Source organism: Dunckerocampus dactyliophorus, chromosome 10 (genome assembly GCF_027744805.1).
Source record: "Dunckerocampus dactyliophorus isolate RoL2022-P2 chromosome 10, RoL_Ddac_1.1, whole genome shotgun sequence".
Classification (NCBI taxonomy): Eukaryota; Metazoa; Chordata; class Actinopteri; order Syngnathiformes; family Syngnathidae; genus Dunckerocampus; species Dunckerocampus dactyliophorus.
The window spans coordinates 17990005-18013357 of NC_072828.1; the positions used below are offsets into that span (position 1 = coordinate 17990005).

At 40.4% G+C, this 23353-nt stretch overlaps 1 protein-coding gene across 4 annotated transcripts in view; it reads left to right on the top strand.

The window, feature by feature from the left end:
* Window positions 1-22899, top strand: part of adcy1a (adenylate cyclase 1a) — a 57932-nt gene extending 35033 nt beyond the window's left edge. Inside the window, exons 9-20 of one of the 4 annotated variants that reach the window (XM_054789645.1) lie at window positions 1580-1774; window positions 5308-5405; window positions 5506-5590; window positions 6354-6443; window positions 7611-7867; window positions 10125-10251; window positions 11268-11384; window positions 12759-12905; window positions 13253-13351; window positions 14677-14791; window positions 17910-18034; window positions 20585-22899. In XM_054789645.1, the coding sequence (XP_054645620.1) occupies window positions 1580-1774; window positions 5308-5405; window positions 5506-5590; window positions 6354-6443; window positions 7611-7867; window positions 10125-10251; window positions 11268-11384; window positions 12759-12905; window positions 13253-13351; window positions 14677-14791; window positions 17910-18034; window positions 20585-20917 (1788 nt within the window). In that variant the 3' untranslated portion in view covers window positions 20918-22899. The other 3 variants (XM_054789646.1, XM_054789647.1, XR_008572687.1) reach the window with 3 other exon arrangements.
* The last annotated feature ends 454 nt before the right edge of the window (window positions 22900-23353 follow it).

Here is a 23353-nt window from a genome sequence, read left to right on the forward strand (position 1 = left end):
ACAGCTTTTTTGCCTCGTGTAGCTTGCTGTAATATTCATTTTTACAGGATTGTCCATATTCCTAAATTGAGCACCCAACATCTGGGTTCTGTTTGAGGTTTCTTTGCTACAGGCAGTTTTTCCGTGCCTCCGTCGCCAGGTGCTTGTTCATATGGGGTCCGTTTGGGTTTCCTTTCATGTATGAGGCGTGTGGTTCCGTACCCGTTCAATGTGTGAAGTACCTTGAGCTAACCTTGACTTGTTTTTGTTTGTCAAATGCAGATGATTAATATACGCATAAGTGGGTTTTTGATTGGATGACTGATGGCGACTGACAGAATGATCAATGGTCATTTCTATTCAATGAGACCTGGGTTCTAAAGTTTTCCACATATAAGAAATGGGATTTGGAACGTTATGTATTGATTGGTCAGTATGCGGGAGAAATGACACCCACTATGGGGGCCAACCATTTTAGATCAAAATGTGAGATGGCCCGCCTGAAACAGTACCCTACTCAACACTTCATACAAATAATACCAATAGACTGAAGGAATGAAAGTAATCTTATCTATTGATTATATAAAGTGCATTTGTAGTTCTATAAATGCTTTTGCTTCTCCATATTTAGTGGAGGTCATTTTCATCAGGAGCTTCTTTTTACTGTTCGTAGTTATTCAAATGTGTGCCTGGACCTTAGCAAAACTTATTTTTCTTAGCCATTAGCTAAACTACCCTCGCTACTGATTCAAACGTAACCTGTAATGTAACAATGCAATTTGGCATGCTAATTATTAGCAGCTATCCTTGCAGCGTTGTAGCTTATAAAATGTTAATGCAATGTACATACTTAAATGCTGAATACATAATGCCAGCCTTTGCCTCCAGAAACTGATGACATGTTAGCATTTAGTAAAGTATGCATTTTACATATCCATATCGAGACCATACCACGTATGCATTTTACACACATTCAAACAGTTCCCAGGTTTCTTAATAAAATGTCTATGAAAAAACAAGCATCAAAAATGACAAAACGTTTATCACACTCTCTAAACAACTCTGTTCTGGGGGGAGCAGGCTCAGTCCTGCTCCCAACTGTATGATAGTGTCGTCTCAGTGTTTTGTTTCAGATTTTTTGATAAACCCCTTCACAAATACACTTGTCATGAAAGTGATGGTGAATTACTAGTTTTATAGATGGAACCCCAAGGTGTTTGATTGTAAGGTACGTAAGGACATGGTTGAATGACTTTGACATGGATTAACTAGAAAGACCTCAAGCCCATCAGACACTTTTGTGATGAGCTACAACAGTGATGGTGTGTCACAACCGCTCATCCGACATCTCTAATCTCTGATCTCACAAATGCCCTTTTTGGATTAATTCAACAAAATCTCATTGAAAGTTAATTGCCTATCTTCAGTGCCTATGTATAATTATTTTTGTATGTGTCGTTTTAGTCTGTATTTTGTACATACACAACGAGCTTGTGTATGTAACAGAAAAAAAAGACCTTAAACAAAGTCAATTCTATTATCAGCTGCAAGGCCGCTCCAGTGGAGAGTCATACTGCATTTTATGTGTGGTGTGTGACAGCGGAGAGCATTAAGGACTGCATCAGAGAAATTAAGAAATCGAACATCCTTCTCAGCCGCCACCATCCAGCACTCACCGGGAACACGAGTCAACCGCTACATCGGACGGCTCATAGAAGCTCGGCAGACCGAGTCGGAGACGTCAGATCTCAACTACACGACGCTGTTCTTCAGGAACCGAGACAGGGAACGCAGGGTAAGCCCGCTCACACCCACTGAACAGCTGCTGATAGGACAAAAACCTGGATCAACATTGACAATATCCAGAACGCAGCAAATATTGTATAGACTACAGCAGTAGTTCAAACTTTTCACGGACCCATACTCCTTCAGACATAGAGATAAAGTCATGTATCCCCTCCTCTTATGTGTAACTTGTATGCATGTTCAAATCAAATTAATTACCATATACAACAGGACATGTGCCAAGTCGGCTATGTTTGTTGACTCATCCAGCTGTAGTGCGTAAAATTCACTGACTCGTATATGCTGTAGTAGCTTTTTTGAAACATCCTCCCCCATGTCATTGATTGGTCGAGAAACAGTGGTCGTTGATGAAGGCATGGTCTGTATCGTTTTCCTGTAGCCTTAATCATTGCCCAAAAAAATCATGTGGCCTATTTTACTGCACATATACTAGTCAGTGCATCCAGTCAAGAAACGAAAAGAAAATTACAGGCTCATAGCTCAGCAAATGAGCTAATTAGTCACAGCACCATGTAAGAAGACCAGCTCTTAATACGCACACAATATTTAATGAAAGCTCCAAGATTAAACATGCAAAACGCACAACATCATCATCAAACTTTCTTGTTTGTTCATATAAACACACACAACTTCCTTTCTTGCGCACTGTACTCTGCGCTGTGCAGGTGCTGTTCACATGATGAGTTGTTGAAGCGCACTGCGTAACCGAGTGTTACGCTATCAGACACCAATGCAGTCACGCTGGTTTCCATTTCTATTCACATATCGCCATGACCATTTGCGTACCCCCGGGGTTACTCGTGCCCCCTTTGGGAACCTAGGCATCACAGTATACCGTATAACACGTGTCGACAACTCGTCAATTGCGATCGACCAATCGATCTTTGGGACTTTGCCGCTCTCCAGGCCTCGCCCTCGCCCCGCAAGCGACAAGCAAAAAAATGTTTGAGTTGCGGTGACACAGATTGTTCATACTTTAAGCCATCAAACCAGATAAAAAGCAGGGGTACCCAGTGTGGGGCCATCTACAGTTTGTGCTTATTTGTCATTGACCCGAGGCATATTGTAGAAACCATTTTTTTAATGGAAAAACGGTAAACATAGAGCAAACGAAACAGTGAGAAAAAGCTGAAATGTTGACACCAACAACCAATTACCAATAATAACACAACGCTTTGCCCTGAAATGTGCATCCCTTCATAAAAACCTTTCTACAAAATAAAAAAAAATATATAGTTGTCTTTCACCACTTCATGCTTCGAATTTTGCTGCTATTTAAAAAAAAAATCTATCAATAAATCATGCTGTTTCATGATTGAATACAGCCTTTTAGTAAAAAATATGCATATTTAAGCAGTGTTGTGTATTTTGGGCCTCAATTAAGCATGTTCAATCATAAAAATGGCTAAATGAACTAAAATACAAATATAAGGCATTCAGAAGACACAGACCCAATAATATGTCGTACTCTTCACTGGTCACTAGGTGGCAGTAATGTTACTATAAGTTATTATTAGAAGCGCCAGACTTGATCACCAGAACAATAGACTTTATTGCAGGTTTGAATTATTTCACAAAAGGCACAATAATCCCGAACTCAAGCTACTGTTGCACGGCAAGCTAACACTCGACTCTACTCAACGTCACTTCCTGTCCATTCCAGGTATGAAACAGGTTCTCTATGCTCAAAGTACAAAAATATTCAATTTATAAATAAGGAAAGCTATTTTGCGGAAATTCACTTATCATGGCTCGGTCTGGAAACAATTAACAGCAATAAACGAGGGATCATTGTATATACAAATATCATGGGGGGATCTTGCCTAGTTTCTCGGGCGAGACAAGGGCTCTTGGGTTCAAAATGTTGGCGCCCCCAGCTGTGTAAAGTTACGGTCAGAGGTTTACAGACACTCATCATGGGCTTGAATGTCTTTTACATTTTGGGACCCAAATGATTCATATGAACCATTCTAGGATGGAATGATAATACAACATACATCTTTTGAAACAGCTAAATCAGGCTAAAATTAAGTTTAAAGGAATAGTTTTTCCAAAGCCCCCGACCTCAACCCCATTGAACATTTGTGGAGTGGCTTAAAAGCCCGGTCCGCCCCAAACCAACCAATTGAAATGAAGTCTACCAATTCTGCCACGAGGAATGGTCAAATATCCAGCCAGATCATTTTGATCCTGAATATGTACATTGTATAATTATTCTACACTAGAAAAAGAACGGTTCAAACTAATCGTTAAGGGCCATAAATTGATAGACATTCATTCCCATGACAAGCGTATGTAAACTTCTGACTTTGCTCATTACACGTGTGCAGTAGAATAACAGGCTTCGTGACTGCACCCTCCTATGTGTTTCCTCACACATCCTACACAGCTCTACTTATTTTTCCTTGCTTTCCCTTGCCCCCATGCCTGTAGTCTTCGATGTCAGTGTGTGTGAGTGCATATACTGTGTGTGTGTGTTTGAGTAATTCACCCACCCTCTCAGGAGGGGTTGCAGATAATGATTTGGGAACATCTGAGCAGCACACGTGATATCTTTCCCCTATGTGTGCGTGGGTAGAGCCCATAGACCAATAAATGAGACACAGAAAAGGGAAGTGTGTGCGTGTGTGTGTGAGACATTTGTAGGAGATAAATTAAAAAGCCAACTAAATGCAGCAAGCCAGGAATCGGGCATATCAGCAGCTGCAATCCTTCATGCTTAATATTTATTTGAGATAAGATACTGTGAATTATGAAAACGTGGAAATTTGACTGAAATTAATGTCCTTACATGTGTTTTTGCTTTGGTGCTTTACATAGTCAGTTTTGTCCCAAATGTGTTGGGTTTGCATGTTTCCTGTGTATTTCACTTTTCTTTTTGTCTTCAATCAAAAAGAAAAGCAAACCGACTTGGACTTTGACATCCATGACTGGGGACCTGACTTGGACTTTAGTCTGATGACTTGAAATGCCTAATAAATTGAATAAAACGCGTCACCATTCAAAGTATTCAAATAATGTGATCGATATGATGCGATTTCCAGCAAGACAACATACTTTTCCTTTGAATCTGCCTCATTGAATGCATTGATCAATGTCCAATCAGGTTTAAGAACAAACAACGAATGTGTGATTACATAAATCCTGAATGCTACGTCAAAACTCCTAACTTTTTGTCCCTATCTAAGTCTTGTCATACTGCTCTTATTCCATTAAAAATGTTAACAATTCAAAAGGCTTTCATTGTATTTGTCGATTTAATAGATTGTTGCATTATAAAAAAAAAAAAAAAGCCATTTTATTTGGGAGACACTAAACAGTGCTTATGACTTGTAAGGAAAAATTTCAAGCATATGACTTTGGATTGACTCGAGCTGTCTTGTCTTAAAAGTTGTATTGTTCCTGAAAGTCCCAGTAGTGCTGATAATAAGGTATGCCAACATACTGTTTTATTATTTAGCAAATAACATTTAATAGCATGTATGCTAAAGTCTCTTTCTTTCTGTTCTGTACTTTTCCTAGTATAACCAGGTGTATGACGATCATTTCATCAGCGCAGTGGTTGTCTCTCTGATCCTGGATGCATTTTTTGGCCTTATCTACCTGTTAATGATCCCACAGTACGTAAAATGATTCTAACCTGATCATTCTTTCCATGGTGTACCGATGCAATGAAAATGTGTCAGTTGGATCACTCGGATCGCTCTCTTTCTCTCACAGGGGGATGCTGGTACTTCTTCTGCTGGTGTTATGTGTGTGTTTTCACGTGGCTGGTGTCATGTACCTGCATCTTACAAGTGTCCAGGTAGGACCTTCTTACACACCTCCTTCATATCGCCCCATCAACAATAGTTAATGTGTGTGTGCTTTCTCATGAGATTTTTCCATAAAAATTCAGTTATGCAGAGTTTGGAAAGAAAATGTGAAATATTATTCAGATTACCCAAAATATTGCCTTCCAAGTTTTTATTTTTTCTTTCATACAGATTTTTGTATTTTAAAGAAATGATTCTACAACACAGTTAACAGCGAACCAATGGAAGTTTGAATGGAATGACTCAAACTAAAGATAATAATGTATTTTTAATTGATACTAATTAACCAATTTATATATTACGATTACTGTTTATCATTGCGGTTTGCATTGGTTATTAGAGCTAAACTGTATCCTGTTGAAATATCAGTCAAAACTGAGCATTTGTATATAATATTATATAAACAATTAACGATGCAAACTATATAAATTATATAACTCATAAACTAAATATAATATAATATAATATAATATAATATAATATAATATAATATAATATAATATAATATAATATAATATAATATAATACAATACAATACACACCCCTTGTTACATCCATGCTCTTTATATAACATTGTCGTAAATCAAGTTTCTGAAAATATAGTTGCACTTTATTTCCCTGAGGAATATTTCCCAACAGGTTTGGTCTGTGTGCTATAAAATGTAAAGCATATGTAAGTAATTTGCTGCTTTAAAAACGTTTTCAAGCCTTTTTCAAACCTATTTTTCTGTCTTTCTTTCTTTTTGGGATCAGTGCCAACCAGGCTGCCTCACCATCCAGATCCGAACAGTAGTTTGCGTTTTCCTAGTTTTGCTCTCTTATTCTGTTACCCAGGCCTGCATGGTAAGTCTTCAACTATAAAGCAAAAAGAACAATATTTTCAGTGAAATTGTTCCCTAGGACACATTGCATTCCCTGGCCAGATAATTGTTGGTTGCGTAACCTTACCTATGTTTACGTTTACTTGTCAACAAATCAGAATCGGCAGGAGGTCATTACTCAAAATACCAGTCTGACTCAGGGTGTTCTAAAGAAAACGCTACAACTGTCAGACAGCAACTTAACAAGCAACATATGGATAACACATACACAGGGCAACTGCTAGTAGAGGATAATAAGCAGCAACTATGTTAACGCTCATGTACTTTGAGTTGTTCAAGTTACGTATTTATATATTGTTTATTTTATAACTTACCGCAACAGTCACAGTATTGTGTATTCACTATGGACCCAAATTGCAGTTGTTTTGTTTCAACGCAGCAGTATTTCATTTTCCAGAACATTTAAAAAAACATAAACAGTCCTGGAAGCATCTTTTTTTAGATACTACACTAATTTTCTTTGTCGCTTGTACCACAAAGCTAAGATGTCAATGTTTTATCAGATAGCTTAAAATGTATTGATTGGTACGCTGGATCGATTGATACGCTGGACTTGTTTTAGCATTTTTAATACACAAAATTCACCAAAGTGGCCCCCCGCAGCACAGGACTACAACACTCAACTTCCCACAATGCAATTATTCTTAAAGAGCCAGTCTCGGATTGTAACAGCGTTCATATGCTGTAAAAAAAAAGACTTTAATAAAGTCAAAAGATGAACCGCAATGAAGCGAGGGAGCACTGCACTCTTGTTCATACTATTTGCACCGTTTCTATGTGGCTTTTGTTATTTTCAATGCAATTTAATCATTTGGGTGTTGCACAACCTTATCTTGAGCACTGTGATTGCCCAAAACAGTCACTTCCATATGTCTTACCGTAAGGTCTGAAATGCTTGTGTTAAATGTGAACTAATGTGTTAAATGGTAGCACTGAGATGCAATATGCAAGCAAGCATTCGCTGTGGCGGCACATGCAAATGGCGTAAATTTGTCTATCCATCTATGTAACTATCTACTTGTGTTTGTGACCAAATGCCTAAAAATGAGCTATGCTCGGTGTTTATTGCGGATTACCTGGTAATGAGCTGTTGGACTAACACACATATCTTTTTTTTCCATTCTTGTAGGTAGGATTTATTCCATGGGGTCGACTTAGACCAAACTCCAGCCACTCAGACGTGTTTGGTGTTGAACCCCCCAACACCACGGCTGCAGATAGAACTGTCCCAAATATGGCTTATGCACTTTTGTCTTGTTTAGCTGGTACACTCACCGTTGTCCCCTACCTCAGAGTGTCTTCACTTCCAAAGATCCTCCTTCTCCTCATCCTGTCTGTCACCTACACCGTCATCATGGAAGCCAGTGGTTATCGCCAAGCTGTTGGGTAAGACTAAAGCTAGGCATGCACTGTCCAAAGTAGATCTGTTTTCAGTCCTGTATTGGACGTACACAAACATTTGACTGGTACTGTACATTTAACCACAATTTATTTTACAGTGAAATTTCTGTGCTTTCAGTGTTGTTGTTTGTGAAACTGGCTACAGTATGTTCCATGAGTACCTGTACAGTGACAGTGATGATTTTGCCTTTACAGTATATGCCATCACAATGGATTTGAAATAAATAAATCAGCATGTGATTGAAGTATAGGCTTTCATCTTTAATTTGTTTCACAATATATAGCATTTACCATTTAGGAATGATAGCTATAGGTACATTAAATAGATCATCTCTATTTCATTTTCAGTGGCTCAACTGACATACTTGTAAACAAAGTTAGTTAGTACTAAGAATTTGATGATGTCCATGGGATTCACTGACTGCAGAGGGTGTTCATCCAAGTATTACATTATGTGTTTGGACACACTCACTGCTGTACTGTATCTGTAACGTTCATTCATAAATGTTAAATGCCATATTTTTAGTTGGCAAGGCCTTGGTTTGTGTAGTCATGGCACGCATCCAGACCCTAGCCTCTGGTGTGGCTTCCGAGCCAGCCGGTCACCTGTGGATATGATCTCTTCATTACGCCAGCTGTGGGAGAAGTGTCAAAAGCAGCAGATGCCTTCATAGATCCGACAAAGGCGTTTGATGAGAACATGCATTGCACTGTCATCGTCAACAGTGCAACTTTTGAAGCCTTCCCAGTCCCCAACGGAGCAAAACAAGACTGTGTCCTTGTACCAATGCTGTTAGGCATATTCCTATATTCCTATTTTCTCCATGCTCCTCCAGTGGGCCTTCAAGGACAGCGGCGAGGCATTGTATATTCACACCAGGGCTGGCGGCAAGTTCAACATTACTCGTAAAGTCACCAAGACATTCATTCTTGAGCTGCTCTTCGCTGAAGATGCAGCTTTGAAGTCTCCCACAGTAGACGTCCTTCAGCAGCTTGTCAGCCGCCTTTTCCACACCTGCAAATAGTTCAGACTGACGATCACAGAAAGAAGACAAACATCATGGCCCAGGACACAGAATCCTCACCATCTAGAGGTTCTGGAACACTCTGCTATATACAGCATCTCGGCCATTCTCAGCAAGATGAGGTTTTGATGGCTTGCCCGTGTCTGGAGAATTGACTACGGCCAGATTCCTAAGGACCTGCTGTATAGAGTGTTATTAGAGGGCAACTGACAGACTGGATGCCCATGACTGCGCTACACAGATGCAAACAGGACATGAAACTGTCAGGCATTAATAGTGACACCTGGGAAAGACGTACAAGCGACCACTCAGACTGGTGCCTCACTGTCAAACAGGGTGTTAAAAAGCTGAGGAGGACAGAAACAAAAACGTTATGGCCAAGCGGGCTAGGAAGAAGGAGAAACAACAGCATCGTCAGCCTGCGTCGACTTTCACCTCCAGCAAGTGCAGAAGAGTCTGCCATTCAAGAATGGGACTGTTTAGTCACTCTCAAAGGTGACTCAACAGAGATTTGTTGAAGTCATGCGTAACATCTAAAATGATGGCAATTCTTGGTGTGAATTCAGGAGCTTTCGAAATAGAGGTTAAAAAACTGCTTTGGAAAGCCTGATGTGACATATTTGGCACGATAGCACACATGGCAATAATGCTATACTGTATGTAACACGACAAACTTTGACATGAGTTAATATTCTCTCTAAAAACATCATAAATGTATTCTGTTTGTTTACTTGGTCACTGGCATATCTCCCATAAATTGATTGTATGCATAAATGGGCCTGGGTTCTTAAACGTTAATAGTACATTTTCTATCATTTCTATCATTTAATAGATGTGTCAGGTGTGAAAATAAAATTTGATGACACATTCAGGGTAATTATTGTCATTTCTGGTGTCTTTTTGATTGTACTAATGAAAACTTGGGAAGAATGCTATGCTTAATGCACAATAGTTTGTTGTTTCAAAAGCTGCATATGAATGTGTTGTGTTGTGGTTCACTAACATACCGTATGGAAACGTTATTACCACGGACATGACAGGTTATTTTGCTTGCCTTGTTGGAAGGACCAGATGTTGTTGTTACAATGCTCTCATTCCATTGTTATTTAAATTGGGATAGTATTAAATTTAACAATATGCACAACTCCAATTAACAATCCCTCCAGCACAGTATTTGGGTTTTTCATTAAAAGAGTTCATGTTTGTTTGTCTTTCAGTGGTGGGTTTCTACACACACGGGGGTACGATCCTGTGTTGGCTGTCTTGCTGTTTTCTGGTGCTCTGGCTCTCCACTCAAGACAGCTCGACCTGAAGCTGCGCCTTGACTATCTGTGGGCAACTCAGGTATGTCTGTTTTGCATGAAACAAAAGCTTTGTACATTTAGAACTCTCTTGTTTCATGCCATTTCTGTCACCTGTTGAGTAGAAAAGTGTGCCCGATTGAAATGGTTGTGTATTGGCAGGGTAGGGTTCATTCTTTGAAAGGCACACAGTCTTTGAGTACATAGAGGGAGAAACTAAACTTTCCTTTGGATGCAAATCAAAGGTGACACTTTGTAATAATTGTATGTCATGTAACCTACTGTATCAACAGTTCAGTCATATTTTAACATGTGTCTCTAAAGTCTAAACTTTCAAACTCAAATCTATAAAATTAGAAATTGAACAAGCCATCCAGGCAACCCGGTAGGTGCATGTGGTTCGCCCGTCTGCCTCGCAGCAAGGAGGGTTTGGGTCGATTCCAGCTTCCCCCTGCTTGCTTGAGTTTTCTCTGGTTTCCTTCCTCAGTCTAAAAACGCGTATCTGAGGTTAACTGGATACTCTAAATTTCCCATGCCTGTAAATGTGGAAGGAATAGTGTCTATGTGACCTGTGACTGACTGAGAAATGAATGACTCATATGGTTAGTCCCTGAAAATTCAAACTGATTTTTACAGCTCATTGTGGGGATGTACTGGGATGTAAAACGATCTTACTGATGCAGATGGTTTGGATGAAAAAAGGTAAACGTGTTCTTAATAGCTTAATATGGAGGTCAGTGTGTGTGTGCTCACATGCACAGTTGTATATGTATAATTCATGAAAGTATTGGCTTTCATAGACTTTCACAAGAGTTAAAAATGAAGGAAAATGATTACCGCCATCTAGTGACAAGAACACGCAATTGCATGTATGTCTGAGCTACAATAAATCTTTGCTCTGTACAGATAAGAGATTTATGTTTGATCTACTTACAGAAGTATGTGGCCGCATCTCTCTTTCTATGATTGTGTGTGCGTGTGTGTGTGTGTGTGTGTGCGTGTGTGTGTGTGTGTGTGTGTGTGTGGGCGCGCACTGTGCGTTTGGCTGATTCTGCCCAGGCGGAAGAGGAGAGAGATGACATGGAGAAAGTCAAACTGGACAACAAGAGGATCCTGTTCAACCTGCTCCCAGCACATGTGGCTCAACACTTCCTCATGTCAAACCCCAGGAACATGGTAAGTATATCCACAGACATGTTCTGACAGGATCAGCCGTCTAAACAGGTTGACACTTCCTCATCTATTGTAAAAAGTGCATCTTGTTCCAGAAAGACCAAAAGCAAAGTGGATGGGGAAGAAAAGAGTAGCAGATGCAATAACATTGTCATCCCGTATGTCTCAGGTCTATCTGAGAAACTCAGAAGGATTTTCAACAAACACAACATACCAGTACACTTCAAACCTGGTAACACCTTGAGGCAGAGGTTGGTACACCCCAAAGACAGGACGCTCCATACCCAGAAGAGCAATCTGGTGTATGCTGTCCAGTGCAGTGAGGAATGCACCGATTTTGACATTGAGTAAGCCAAGCAGCCACTGAGCAGGCGCATGGCACAACACAGACAGGTTAACTCTTCTCTGCGGTCTACCTGCACCTCAAAGAGAAAGAGCTCTCTTTTGAGGACAAAAATGTACACATTTTGGACAGAGAAGAAGGATGGTTTGAAAGAGAGAGACACCTTTCTCCCACATGCAATGCTAACGCAGGAGATACCGCCCAAACGACCATCTTTGGCGGACAGAGGCCCCACTCCATTGCACCCTAACAATCGTCATTAGACACCACTAAAGAGCCAACCATTCCTGTCTGGACCTGCCTCGTCCTTTTTAGAGGATAAATAGATTGCATCTTGCACCAAGCTCTCAGACTAGAGCTGTCCTATATAAGCTGACTGGTGTGTCTTTGAGCATGAATTGATGAAGCCTGCTCAGATGAGAGGCGAAACCTCTTCTAAGACAACCTGAACAGTCCAGTTGCAATCGATTGAATGCCCATTATTCCTAATAAAGTGTCTGGCAAGTGTCTATTGTCTTTGCCTTAAACTTTCTTGCCATTTTGGAGGATGGAAAAGCCAATACAGTTTTAAGATAACATTGATCCTTTCACAACTAGCACTATGCATCAGTCAATGCAGGTTCTGGGCCAAAGGTTGGTAAACACTAGAGTCAGGAAGGACATTTCCGGCACCTTGGTGTCCCTTTGAGAGTCGCACCATACAACAAGACTTCCTCATGTTCCTCTAGGCTAAAGTTCACCTGCACACTATGTTCAGAATACACCATGTAGGATTTCAAAATTTCTCTACTTAATCATGATAAAATACATTTTTGTTACAGCAACTTACATTTTCGCTGAAGATGGAACAATCTTGGTTGCATGGTTTTCCAAATGCATTCATGTGTTTTGTGAAAGTCGATTCTTTTTTATCAGGTATTTTTTTAATGAACTTTGAATTGTTTTGCAATTGTTCCCATGTTTTTAGAGCGTTTCTTAATGTCTGGCCATAACACCAGCACAAACATTGCTCTTCTAATCCTTGTCTCCACCAGGACTTGTACTACCAGTCCTACGCTCAGGTTGGAGTACTGTTTGCGTCTATCGCCAACTTCAATGACTTCTACATTGAGTTGGATGGAAACAACATGGGAGTCGAGTGTCTCAGGCTGCTCAATGAGATCATAGCTGACTTTGATGAGGTAAAAGCCTTATTTTAATTGGTTACTCAGTGTATTTGAGAGTTGTGCACAAAGGTTGAGTTGTGTATTTGACAGTTGTGCTCCATTATTAATAAAATGCCCTTAAGGAGATTAACATTGTCATCATTAATTTAAAAAGTGTCTTTTAGATTTAACGAATATTCAATTTGAAACAAAATTTGAAGATAGGTACCTGAACCTGTACCTGAACAGTGTACATTCATTGAATGTAAATATTATAGAAGCTATGATATTTAACAGCTTTAAATTTCTTCGGTATGGTTTTAATATGCAAAAGCAATTTTGTTTTCTTTGTGCTTCACTCCCTTATTCCTCTTTTCTTCTAGCTGATGGACAAAGAGTGCTACAGAGATATTGAGAAAATTAAGACTATTGGCAGTACATACATGGCGGCAGTAGGGCTCGTTCCTACAACTGGCTCCCAGGTACGCATGCAAAATCCACTGTGTAAGAACCCTTTAAAACATACATGTTTTTCAAAATTGCTCAAAATGCACTTCACTTTGTTGAGAGTCTTTTCACTGCATTGTCATCATGTTTCACTCCATAAATTCCCTGTCTGGGATCACTGGCCTCTGTGGCATCAATACTATACTCTGCATTCATAAAGAGTGCTTAGCTCCTCCAATATTCCACATTTGTTTGGCAAAAAATGCCTGTAAAAGTCAGACACAAAGTAAATGTAAAGCTTTCCTTGAACCATTTGGCGTAGAGGCATGGCTTTTGGCTCTTTTGAAGGAAACACTCTCAACGTTTTGCAACAGAACAGTCAGAATCTTAGTTCTACTGACACTGAAAATACAGCAGTTTGATTACACTGAAAATTCTTTTTTCTTAAGGTTTGCCTATATTTTTTTCAGAAACATGTGGCTTCAAAATAATTAACTTGGAGGTATGGCCTGGAAAACACAATGGGAACATAGCTTGAGGCCTTACATAGTACATTTCAAATTTGACAATAATACAACAAACCTACAACTACTGTAATACTACGACCCTTGGTCAGAGATAGAGCCTTCACTAATTGATGCAAACAAAGCTCCATGGCTCCTTGACATTGTATGCTGCCTTTGAAGACCGTTTTGTCATGATTGTTTGGAAAATAAAGACAGGAGCCAAAACTGAAAGTGCAACATTGACACACAGTCCACTTTTTCCATTGTTGTGTTATGCAGAAGTTGCGGCAAAAGTCCTCCCATCAACCATCACATGAGTGTTTTTACAATTTTAATGGCTATTCAATGCACCAGTCATTACTAAGAATGTATGAATGTAATTTCCTCGAGCTACGTACGTTAGAAGAGGGGCTTGTCAATCAAAAGTTTAAAAGCTTAGCAGTGTTTGTAAAGCAGTCAGGCTACATTAATTTCCGATCAAGAAAATGTGGAAAACCTTGCGACCCTAGTGGGGATCAGCGGCATAGAAAACGAATGAATGAATGTGAATATGTGGAAAATATGTGCATCGGACGAAAATGATGATAGCAGCACTGGTCAGTGTCTTTTGGATGTACTGTAAGGGTTTGTGTTGACTAACTATTTACATTTACTGGATCTTCGCCAAAATATAGGAACATTTTTCTTAAAAGTTTATCTGCTGTTGGAAGGAGAGTTGTGTTCATATTTGTTTGCGACTGGTCGACATTGTAGATATTATTGTTTACCTTCACTTTTGAAAGTCAGGTTGGTACCTGTGTTCAATTTTTGTGTTTATTTGCGTGTGTCGATGATATGCATTTAATGTTTTCCAGGCAAAGAAGTCCATCACATCACACGTATGCACAGTGTCAGATTTTGCCATTGAGATGTTTGACGTCCTTGATGCCATCAATTACCAGTCTTACAATGACTTTGTCCTGAGAGTAGGTGAGTGGAAACACGATCACTACACACCTACAGTCCATAAATACCCCTGACCTATTGCACTGTGCACTATTGACACTAATTGCGAGTAAGTTTGCTCGGAAATGCATCAGAGAGAGCGTTCCCTCCAGGAAACTCGTCACAGCAAGACGTGAAGTTTTGGATTCCATTGTGTTGGGTATCCTGTGGGGAGCTTGCGACAGAAGTCCTTGTTCAGTCTCAGCAAAGCACGGTTTATAAAGTACCATCCTGTCCCCAGACTGTACGGCTCCATGTAGGAAGACTTAAAACGTGTGTGAACCAACTTTGCAGAAACACAAGTTTTTGTAGAAGACTATTCCCTGAGCATGCAGAAAAAAAACAAGCTTTGAACAACTATTTTTTTTCTTCTTTTTACTTGTTTTCGTTGAGTTTTTTTTAATTTTGGTATTACCACTTATTTGGTTTCACACGTTTTCACAGGTCAAAACATAAATATCAAGGGTGGAATTATTAAACAACATACAGTTAAAAAAAAAACAAGAATTTGGTGCACACATGTATTTATTTTGAATCTTCTCTCATCACAGTTTCATTTATCTCCAGACATTCGCTTAAATCTTTTAGTAAGTGGTGCTTAAGGTCTCATAATGTATTTTAATTTGACAAGGCCAAGCCTTATTAGCTTCTCATTAGTGATCATGATTGACTGTAGTTTCTCTTTGGCAGTATAAAAATGATGATTGACAGCACTCACTGGATCTCGACCAAGTCAGTGAAGATCTAAGAAGGACAATTTCACTGTATAGATTTACACAAGTTGGGAAGGTCTTCCATCCATCCATCTTCTTCCGAGATCGGGTCGCGGGGGCAGGAGAAGAAACATTACAATAATAAAACCGCTGCTTAGTTATTACTGTCATTTTCATAGGCGCAGATCTTTATCCTTAATGATGGCCGTGATAGTTGAGCGTTTAATACCAAAAGTGCTGCCAATATTGGTGGGTGTTTCTCCTCTCTCAGAGCTATGGTGTTCATTTTTACGTCTATGGTGATGACTGTTTTTTTCTGTGGAGCGTTTCCACCAGAAGAGCCTGCCTTACGCTCGGGAGACATAATTAAGCGCAAAGAGTTAATTAATGAGCAACGTTATCGACTCCGTCTAGCTTTGAATGAGGCACACAGTGTATTCATCCACGGCGCGTGAGACGGGCACACACACAACCTTGCAGCTGCACATGCTGAAAGTGGTTCTCAAGTGAGTCCGGTGTTTACTGACCACAATTACGAATTGAATTAATCACCTCCGATCAACAGCTTACTTGCAATAAATTGCGTTTTCCAACATGACTGTGATCCAAAACACATGTCAAAACTGCTGAAAAGTTGGTCTGTGCCAGGTAACCAAATTGGAGAAATCCAAAATAAATTTAAAAGTGTGCACCCGGTTATTGTTTTTTAAAAATCATTGAAGTTGTACGAACGATTCAAATAAATCATTAAGAGCCCCAAATTAATATGACATTCATGCCCATGATGAGTGTTTCAATCCTCAGTTGTATGTTTCACTGTTCAAGACACTTTCTTTCATTGCAGGTCAAGAATAAATGTTTAGATCAGGGGTGTCCAAAGTACGGCCCGAGGGCCAAATGCGGCCCGCCATCCTTTTTTAACTGGTCCATACCAAAGTCTAAAAATATAATGGACACTGGCTCACATATAAAATGTACTTAACTGTTTTGTACTTCTTAGGTTAGACACTAGGTGGAGCTACTGTCTGTGTCTACATTCATGGTGGTATTTCCTCACAAACACTAAGCTGCACAATCCCTGAAGCGGCCATTCTAAACGCCGGCTAAATCGGCTTACTCGTCAACGAGCATGAGTGGAACTTGCCAGGGTTAGCATAGCATGCTAGTGCGACTCTGGCCGTGTGAGTGTGTTTACAACGTGTTGTGTTTGCCGCTTGTTAATAAAGCAACTGCATCTTCCTTAACCACAAGTACTTAAAAAAAGGGCTCTATGCGTCTGCGTAGAGATGCGTCTTTGAGGCTAAATCAGTGGACGACATTATTCCCCTTCCACCGGGCAATGGCTCAAGCATGGTGTGCCAAGTCCGGGCGAAGGCTTGTAGTGACATCATTGAACAGAAGGGGTTGGACCGCAACAAGACCACGGAGAGGCCGCCTCTGCGGATGCCGGGGCAGAGGCATACATAAACAAATTTAAAGCCATCATCGAGGAAAGGGGATATAAGCCTGAACAAGTTTTTAATATGGACGAGACAGGCTTATTTTGGAAACACTACATCGCTGATTCAGCCCATGGACCAAGGCGTGATCCGTGCTTTCAAGGCGCTATATACTGTATGCGCAACATATATATTTTCTCATGTCTGAAAAAAGTGTGTGGTGAGAGGTTTTACAGCCTTGAAACATATATAATAAACGAAAAAACATATCCCGTAAGCAAAAAAACATATACTGTAAATGAAAAAAAAATATCCCGTAAAGGAAAAATATATAATGAATATATCTAAAAAAACCATATATACAAAACGAAAAAAACATCTACTTCTACTACACGGATTTCACTTAACACTGGTATTTTTTGGAAACTCAACGCCCACGTTAAACGAGGGAACACTGTAAATAAAAAAAATCCAGGAAAAATGTGGAAAATAAAGCTAAGGGCACTATGAAAAGAGAAAAAGCTTGAATGATGACACTGTTAACATATAATAACACAAAGCTTTGTCATTAATTATACTTTACGTTTTGTTTAACCCTTTTACAAAATACATTAAAAAAAACCATATACCAACATCAAAGTGGTCCCCCACATCCTTTGACTTTTCAGTATGTAGGTCTCAGTGGAAAAAGTTTGGGCACCCCTGGTATAGATCAAATGTCAGTGTCACAACAATATTGTCAAACACGAAAAATGATTTTCATCTGTTGGTCAACAGACTTGTTCCAAAACAGTTTATCTGGAGAAATCAGGTTACATACAACATACTGTAGTGTACAGCCGTCCTTTCAAGGCACAAGCACAATCTGATGAGAAAACGTGGTTTTGACGTGGTTGCTGTTAAATGAACTCATGGAGGGTGATGCTGTACTATTGTTGATGTTGTGCCCAGGAATAAATGTGGGTCCAGTGGTGGCCGGAGTAATCGGAGCCAGAAGGCCTCAATATGATATCTGGGGAAACACAGTGAATGTAGCAAGCAGAATGGACAGTACTGGAGTACAAGGGAAAATACAGGTAGGTGCTTTATCGTTTTTTATTATTTAATGCAAACCATGAACAGAATGTCCAGTGAATGTGGAGTTAAACAGCGAGGACGGTCTGAGGAAATTCTGTCACTTTTACAAGCGCCTAAACACACCTGACTTTCACTATGTCCCACAGTCAGATGCGCAAAACACTGGATGAACACTTCAACACGTCCTAGGTTTCTTCTTGTACGTACTTATTTCCTAAACGGTAGCGCTAACCTAGCATGCAGAACGTCACTGCCCTCTAGCCCAACACTCAAAAGTTCAGAAGTACGCAATACACCCATCGCTACAGTAACATTACTGACCCTTAGTGACACGAGTGTAGAACGCTACATATAATATCTTTAAATACGTCTTCTCAATGTCTTATACAGTGTTCTCTCCTTTATCGCGGGGGATAAGTTCCCGAAATAGCGAAGTGGCCAACTTAAATTTTATGCAATTATTATGCATGTTTTAAGGCTGTAAAAACACTCATCGTACACTTTATACAGTTTTGTCAGACAGGCATTATCATTTTCCCACATTTCCCTGTTTAAATGCTCTCAAAGATGAAACCTTCGTTTGAATTTTAATGATCAACTTACAAGGTTGGACACAAGAAATTATTAAGTGACTCACGCGTATTTCACTCCTCTGACCTTGTCTCTTCGTCCTGGCGCTGCTCCGCTGATGCGTTTTTGTATTCTTGTTAAAACATGCTGTTGCTGTCGCCCTATTTTCCTCGTCCTCCTCCTCTTCCTCAAACGAAAGATTCATTTATTCCGTAATGGCGCCTAACAGCCGCGTAACTTCTACCTTCCTTCAGCATGTCCAGAAGTCCAACATGTTGTGCGATGGGTAGCATCTTCCTCTGCCTTTTGGGCGCAGAGCGTTTCGTCGACATTGTGGGTTTTGGTGGGGAGAAAACGTGCAAACATGCAGAGTTCAGAGTCACTGCAAACTGTTTGCTAGGAAGCACACAACAGGAAACACGGCAGTGCGGCACGAAGGAGATTGACAATGGTCTCCAGTCAGTAAGGACGCAGAAGAAAATGGGTGGGTTCTCCCTTAGCCAATAAGGGCGTAGAACACAATGAGTGTTCATACGCTGTAAAAACAAAAAGCACTAAAATTGCGCTAAAAAAAACCCTGCGAAACAGCGAGGCCGCGAAAGGTCAACCGCGATGGAGCGAGGGAAACTGTATTTGTATTTTCATTCATTTCGCTATTTTTGTGCTTGAAAATGGTTAATTTAGGCCAAGAATACTTAAAATGTGCTTAAACATGCATGTTTTTGGACTCGTAATAGGCTGTATTCGACCGTGAAACAGTGATAATTTATTAATTGGTTTTGAAAAACTGCGATCAGAGTGAAGCTGCAAAAAATTCTAAACGCAAAATGGCGAGGGACGACTGTCCATATATTTTTATATATAACGTTTTATATTAATTCATTGAAGAAATATCACACGAGCAGTTGAATTATAATATGTGGCACCCTATCAAAGTACTCTAATTGTTAAATTAGTTGAAAATGATTCCCCCGACGTCCGCCTGTTGAGGTGTTCCGGGCATGCCCAAAAGGCCCTGGGGCAGACCTAGGACATGCTGGAGGGATTATGTCTCACAGCTGGCCTGGGAACGCCTCCGTGGAACTGGAAGAGGTGGCTGGAGACCGAGAAGTCTGGACTTCCCTACTGAGACTGCTGCCCCCGCGACCCGGACCCGCATAAGCGGAACAAAATGGATTGATGGATAGTTTAAAATTACCTTTGATAGAAAAAAAAAGTATTTTGGAAATAAGCCACCTTACCTGACACATTGTCATTTTGACGAAGCCATATCCTGGGAAAGTCACATGACTGTTACTTCAAAACTTAATGGGACTTGATGAGTTAAAGTCAGGTGCCGCATCAGGAATTTGACTCGTCTTCCGACCAGAAATAACCACCTTGAGATGTAGCATTAGCTATGGTGTTTCCAGTTTGGCCACATTCGCCACTTGAGCCTGTGATTGGCTGGTGACCAGTCCAGCGTGTACCTTGCCAGTCACCCAAAGACCCTAGTGAGGCCAAGCAGCATAGAAAATGGCCACCTGAGCATGCGCTGAAAGCCTGGCTGAACTGACCTCATGCAAGCAAGATTGGATTTCTAATTGAAAAACAAATTCCAATGTTTTGGATCAGGCCTCTTCTTGAATCGAGTGTAACGGATGCCAGCCAGTGAGGCTGTGCAAGTGTACGTTGGTAAACCTCACTCCCTCTGCCTTAAGAGCTGCGCTGAACACGCGGTCGACAGTCCGGGCTTTTGGCCGTGTGGTCAGCGCTCTTGCCTCCCATTACGAAATTCCTGTGTTTGAGCCCCGGTGCGAGCGGTGCGAAACAGGGCGGGTTACAGTAGGATTAGCTAAATACTGTGTTTTTGCGTTGGGACTTTAGTAACTTTTTTTTTTTAATTGACCCCTTCAAGGGATCTATCATGAACAGTCTTCTGTCTCCCCCATCAAACAGATCATATCTGGCATCATCATTGTTCTCTATTTCTTTTCCAGGTGACAGAGGATGTCTATCGTGTCGTCGCAGACCACTATAACTTTGTCTGTCGAGGCCAGGTCAGTGTAAAGGGTAAAGGTCAGATGCTAACTTACTTCCTAGAAGGGCGGAGGCAAAGCTGCTGTCTGCTATCTCAGTCGCTTCAGCAGCCTGGTAATGCTGAGCGCCGCTCGAGCGCCTTCTCCCATGGCAATGTGCGCACCAGGTTAAGCCCCGCCCCTACAGTGAACACTTACGGTACAGTCAGGACCCCGAGCCCATGCATGACTAAACCAACGACCTCCACCAGCACCACTAGGTACTTGCCCTCTGTCCCCACTGCAGTTGTGTGATGTCCACTTTCTTCATGGTGACAATAGAAAACAGTAAGAAAATGAGAGAGGACATTAGAACGAAGGATGTCCTCCACTTTCCTATCTGTGGGGCGCAGTGAGCCTGAGGGACAAACATTGTCTAATGGGAGCCCTGGACTCGGACCCACCATGCATCCAGGACTGATCATGGGGGGCCTCGATTGGACTCTCCCTCCATGTTTGAGTTTGTAGTTCGACGCCGCAGGGAGTCATGAACAGGATACAGGATGCTCCATTCTCTTTGTAGTAAATCAAAGGCCAAGGACGTGTCCAGGATTTCACTCCTAACTGTATCCACAACTACAATAAACTATATCAGCATAAAAACATGCACAGTTGATAGTGTAGCACGCAAGTCTCGCACAAGAGCACAAACAATTCCTTTAACTACATTAGCTGACCCCTTTTTCACAGTATCAAGCCAAATCAGTGTTATTGCCTTAGTGAACACGTCTGTCTCAGAGCACATTTACTCCTTAAACTTTAAATGTTATTGATTTATTACAATGAAATTACGATTTATTTATTGCTGACCAGGAGTTTTTAAAGTAAATGGAGCCAAATGTGTAATTATGCTATAAACTTGCCAAATTGCAACAGGGCATTGCCTTTTAATCAGTTTCGGGAGAGTGTACACTTTATTGTAAACCTCTAATGGTACATGAGGTGAACAGGTTTTTTTTTTTTTTTTTGTAAGTGCATGAAGCCATTGCTGCATTTCATGTTTGCTATTTGTTTGCCTGTGATGCTTGACTTCCAGATTCTTCCTTAGCAAAGTGTAGCAATAAAGCAGTTTGTCTCCTATCTCAGCATATTCACTTTTGCATGCTGTAGCCAGCTGGATCCTGTTTTGACCTCATAGTCGATGTAGCTGGCAGAACATGCATAGTTAGCCACAGAAGTCTGTAGCTGTGGAGTTGAAGCATGACTTAGAAAGCTTATTTTCCGTGTCACGTGAGTGTAACTTATTCCCTATGGAGTATTTATTTGTGTAATATTTTGTTATATTGTTATAAAATACTCTTAGATTTTTAAAATCTACTTTGATACAGCAAATACAACGGATGTTTATGAGGATTCAGAGAAATCTCTTTATGTCTTCCTCATAAATACAAATTCTCATGCACTGGCTCTTACATGCATGCGATGATGAAACCTGAGTCCAACTCAAGCAGCGGACGCGCTTCATGTCGTCCCCAAGCATGTTCTATACAGGTAGCGGTCCTTTTGAATGTAAGGTGCTTTTTTGACCCGTGTCTTCTTCTTAAGCTTGATGTGCAAACTTTTCGACAATATTTCAGGATAGTTGGACAAGCGCGGAGTGTTCCTCTTCCCTGCTCCTGCTGTTGTCAACTGTTTTTTTTAACGTGCCAACCTATTTTCATAAACATATCAAACCTTTTGTGTTGGGCTGTAGCACAAGGAATGCGTGACTGCAGTAATGGTGAATTTTCTTTGTTGGATGCCTAAATTTCTCTACTTTCAGCTGTGTTTCTTTTTTTTTCTTTCTTTTTGAATATTGTCTCATGGGTCTTGGTACATGTTAGGAAGCATTACCTGGGTGAAATGATGTTGTACTTCTTATGATATTGAAATTGTTTTCATGGGTGTATAGAAGCTCGAATGCTTGCTTGAAGTTTCTAAAAATGAGGACTTTTATACAATGATTTAGAGTTGATAAAGGGGGGGTTGTTACGTAAGATTTTTTTTTTCCTGTAAATCGATATTTTCATACTTGATGCAATTGTTGGATGTAATTATGACTAACTATTGTACATTGTAGTCTTTTCCAGAGATATGTTATACATGATTTCATATTTGTCAAGTTCTTTTGTTTGAAATGTTTTCTGTGAATGGACTTTCTGTTCAAGACAATATTTTCTACTGTGTTTGCACTGCAATGATATTGACGTATTGTGGATATGGAAATAAAGTAAGAGGGTTCATGTCCCCGCTCTTCTTCTTCAACACATACACACACATACAAAGGGCTAAAGTTACATAACAGTGGCTGACGTAAGGAGCAATGCTGTGGTCCATGTCAGTCTGATTCCAGCAGTGTTTTTCAGAGGCAAAGTCATGCTGATGTTTTCAACACATCTGCAACCAATGCGAAACTAATACAGCAGATACTGTGCAATACAGGACAATACTGTCAATTTTTGAGTGCAGAAAATCGGGAGAAATTCCAGAAAGCGGGTTTGACGTTGTTTAATTGACGTTTTGTACACGTAACTGTCAGCATATGTGAATGTACAGTCTGGGCTGGTACATCTGCAAGTGATTTGTTGATTATTGTTGCATATGGGAAGGTTACAGCATTTTTAATTACATTAAGCCAGTGCTCCTCAAATAGTGGACGGGCCCCCCTGTGGGGTAGCATGAGGCACGGGGGACTATATTCATAAGATTGGC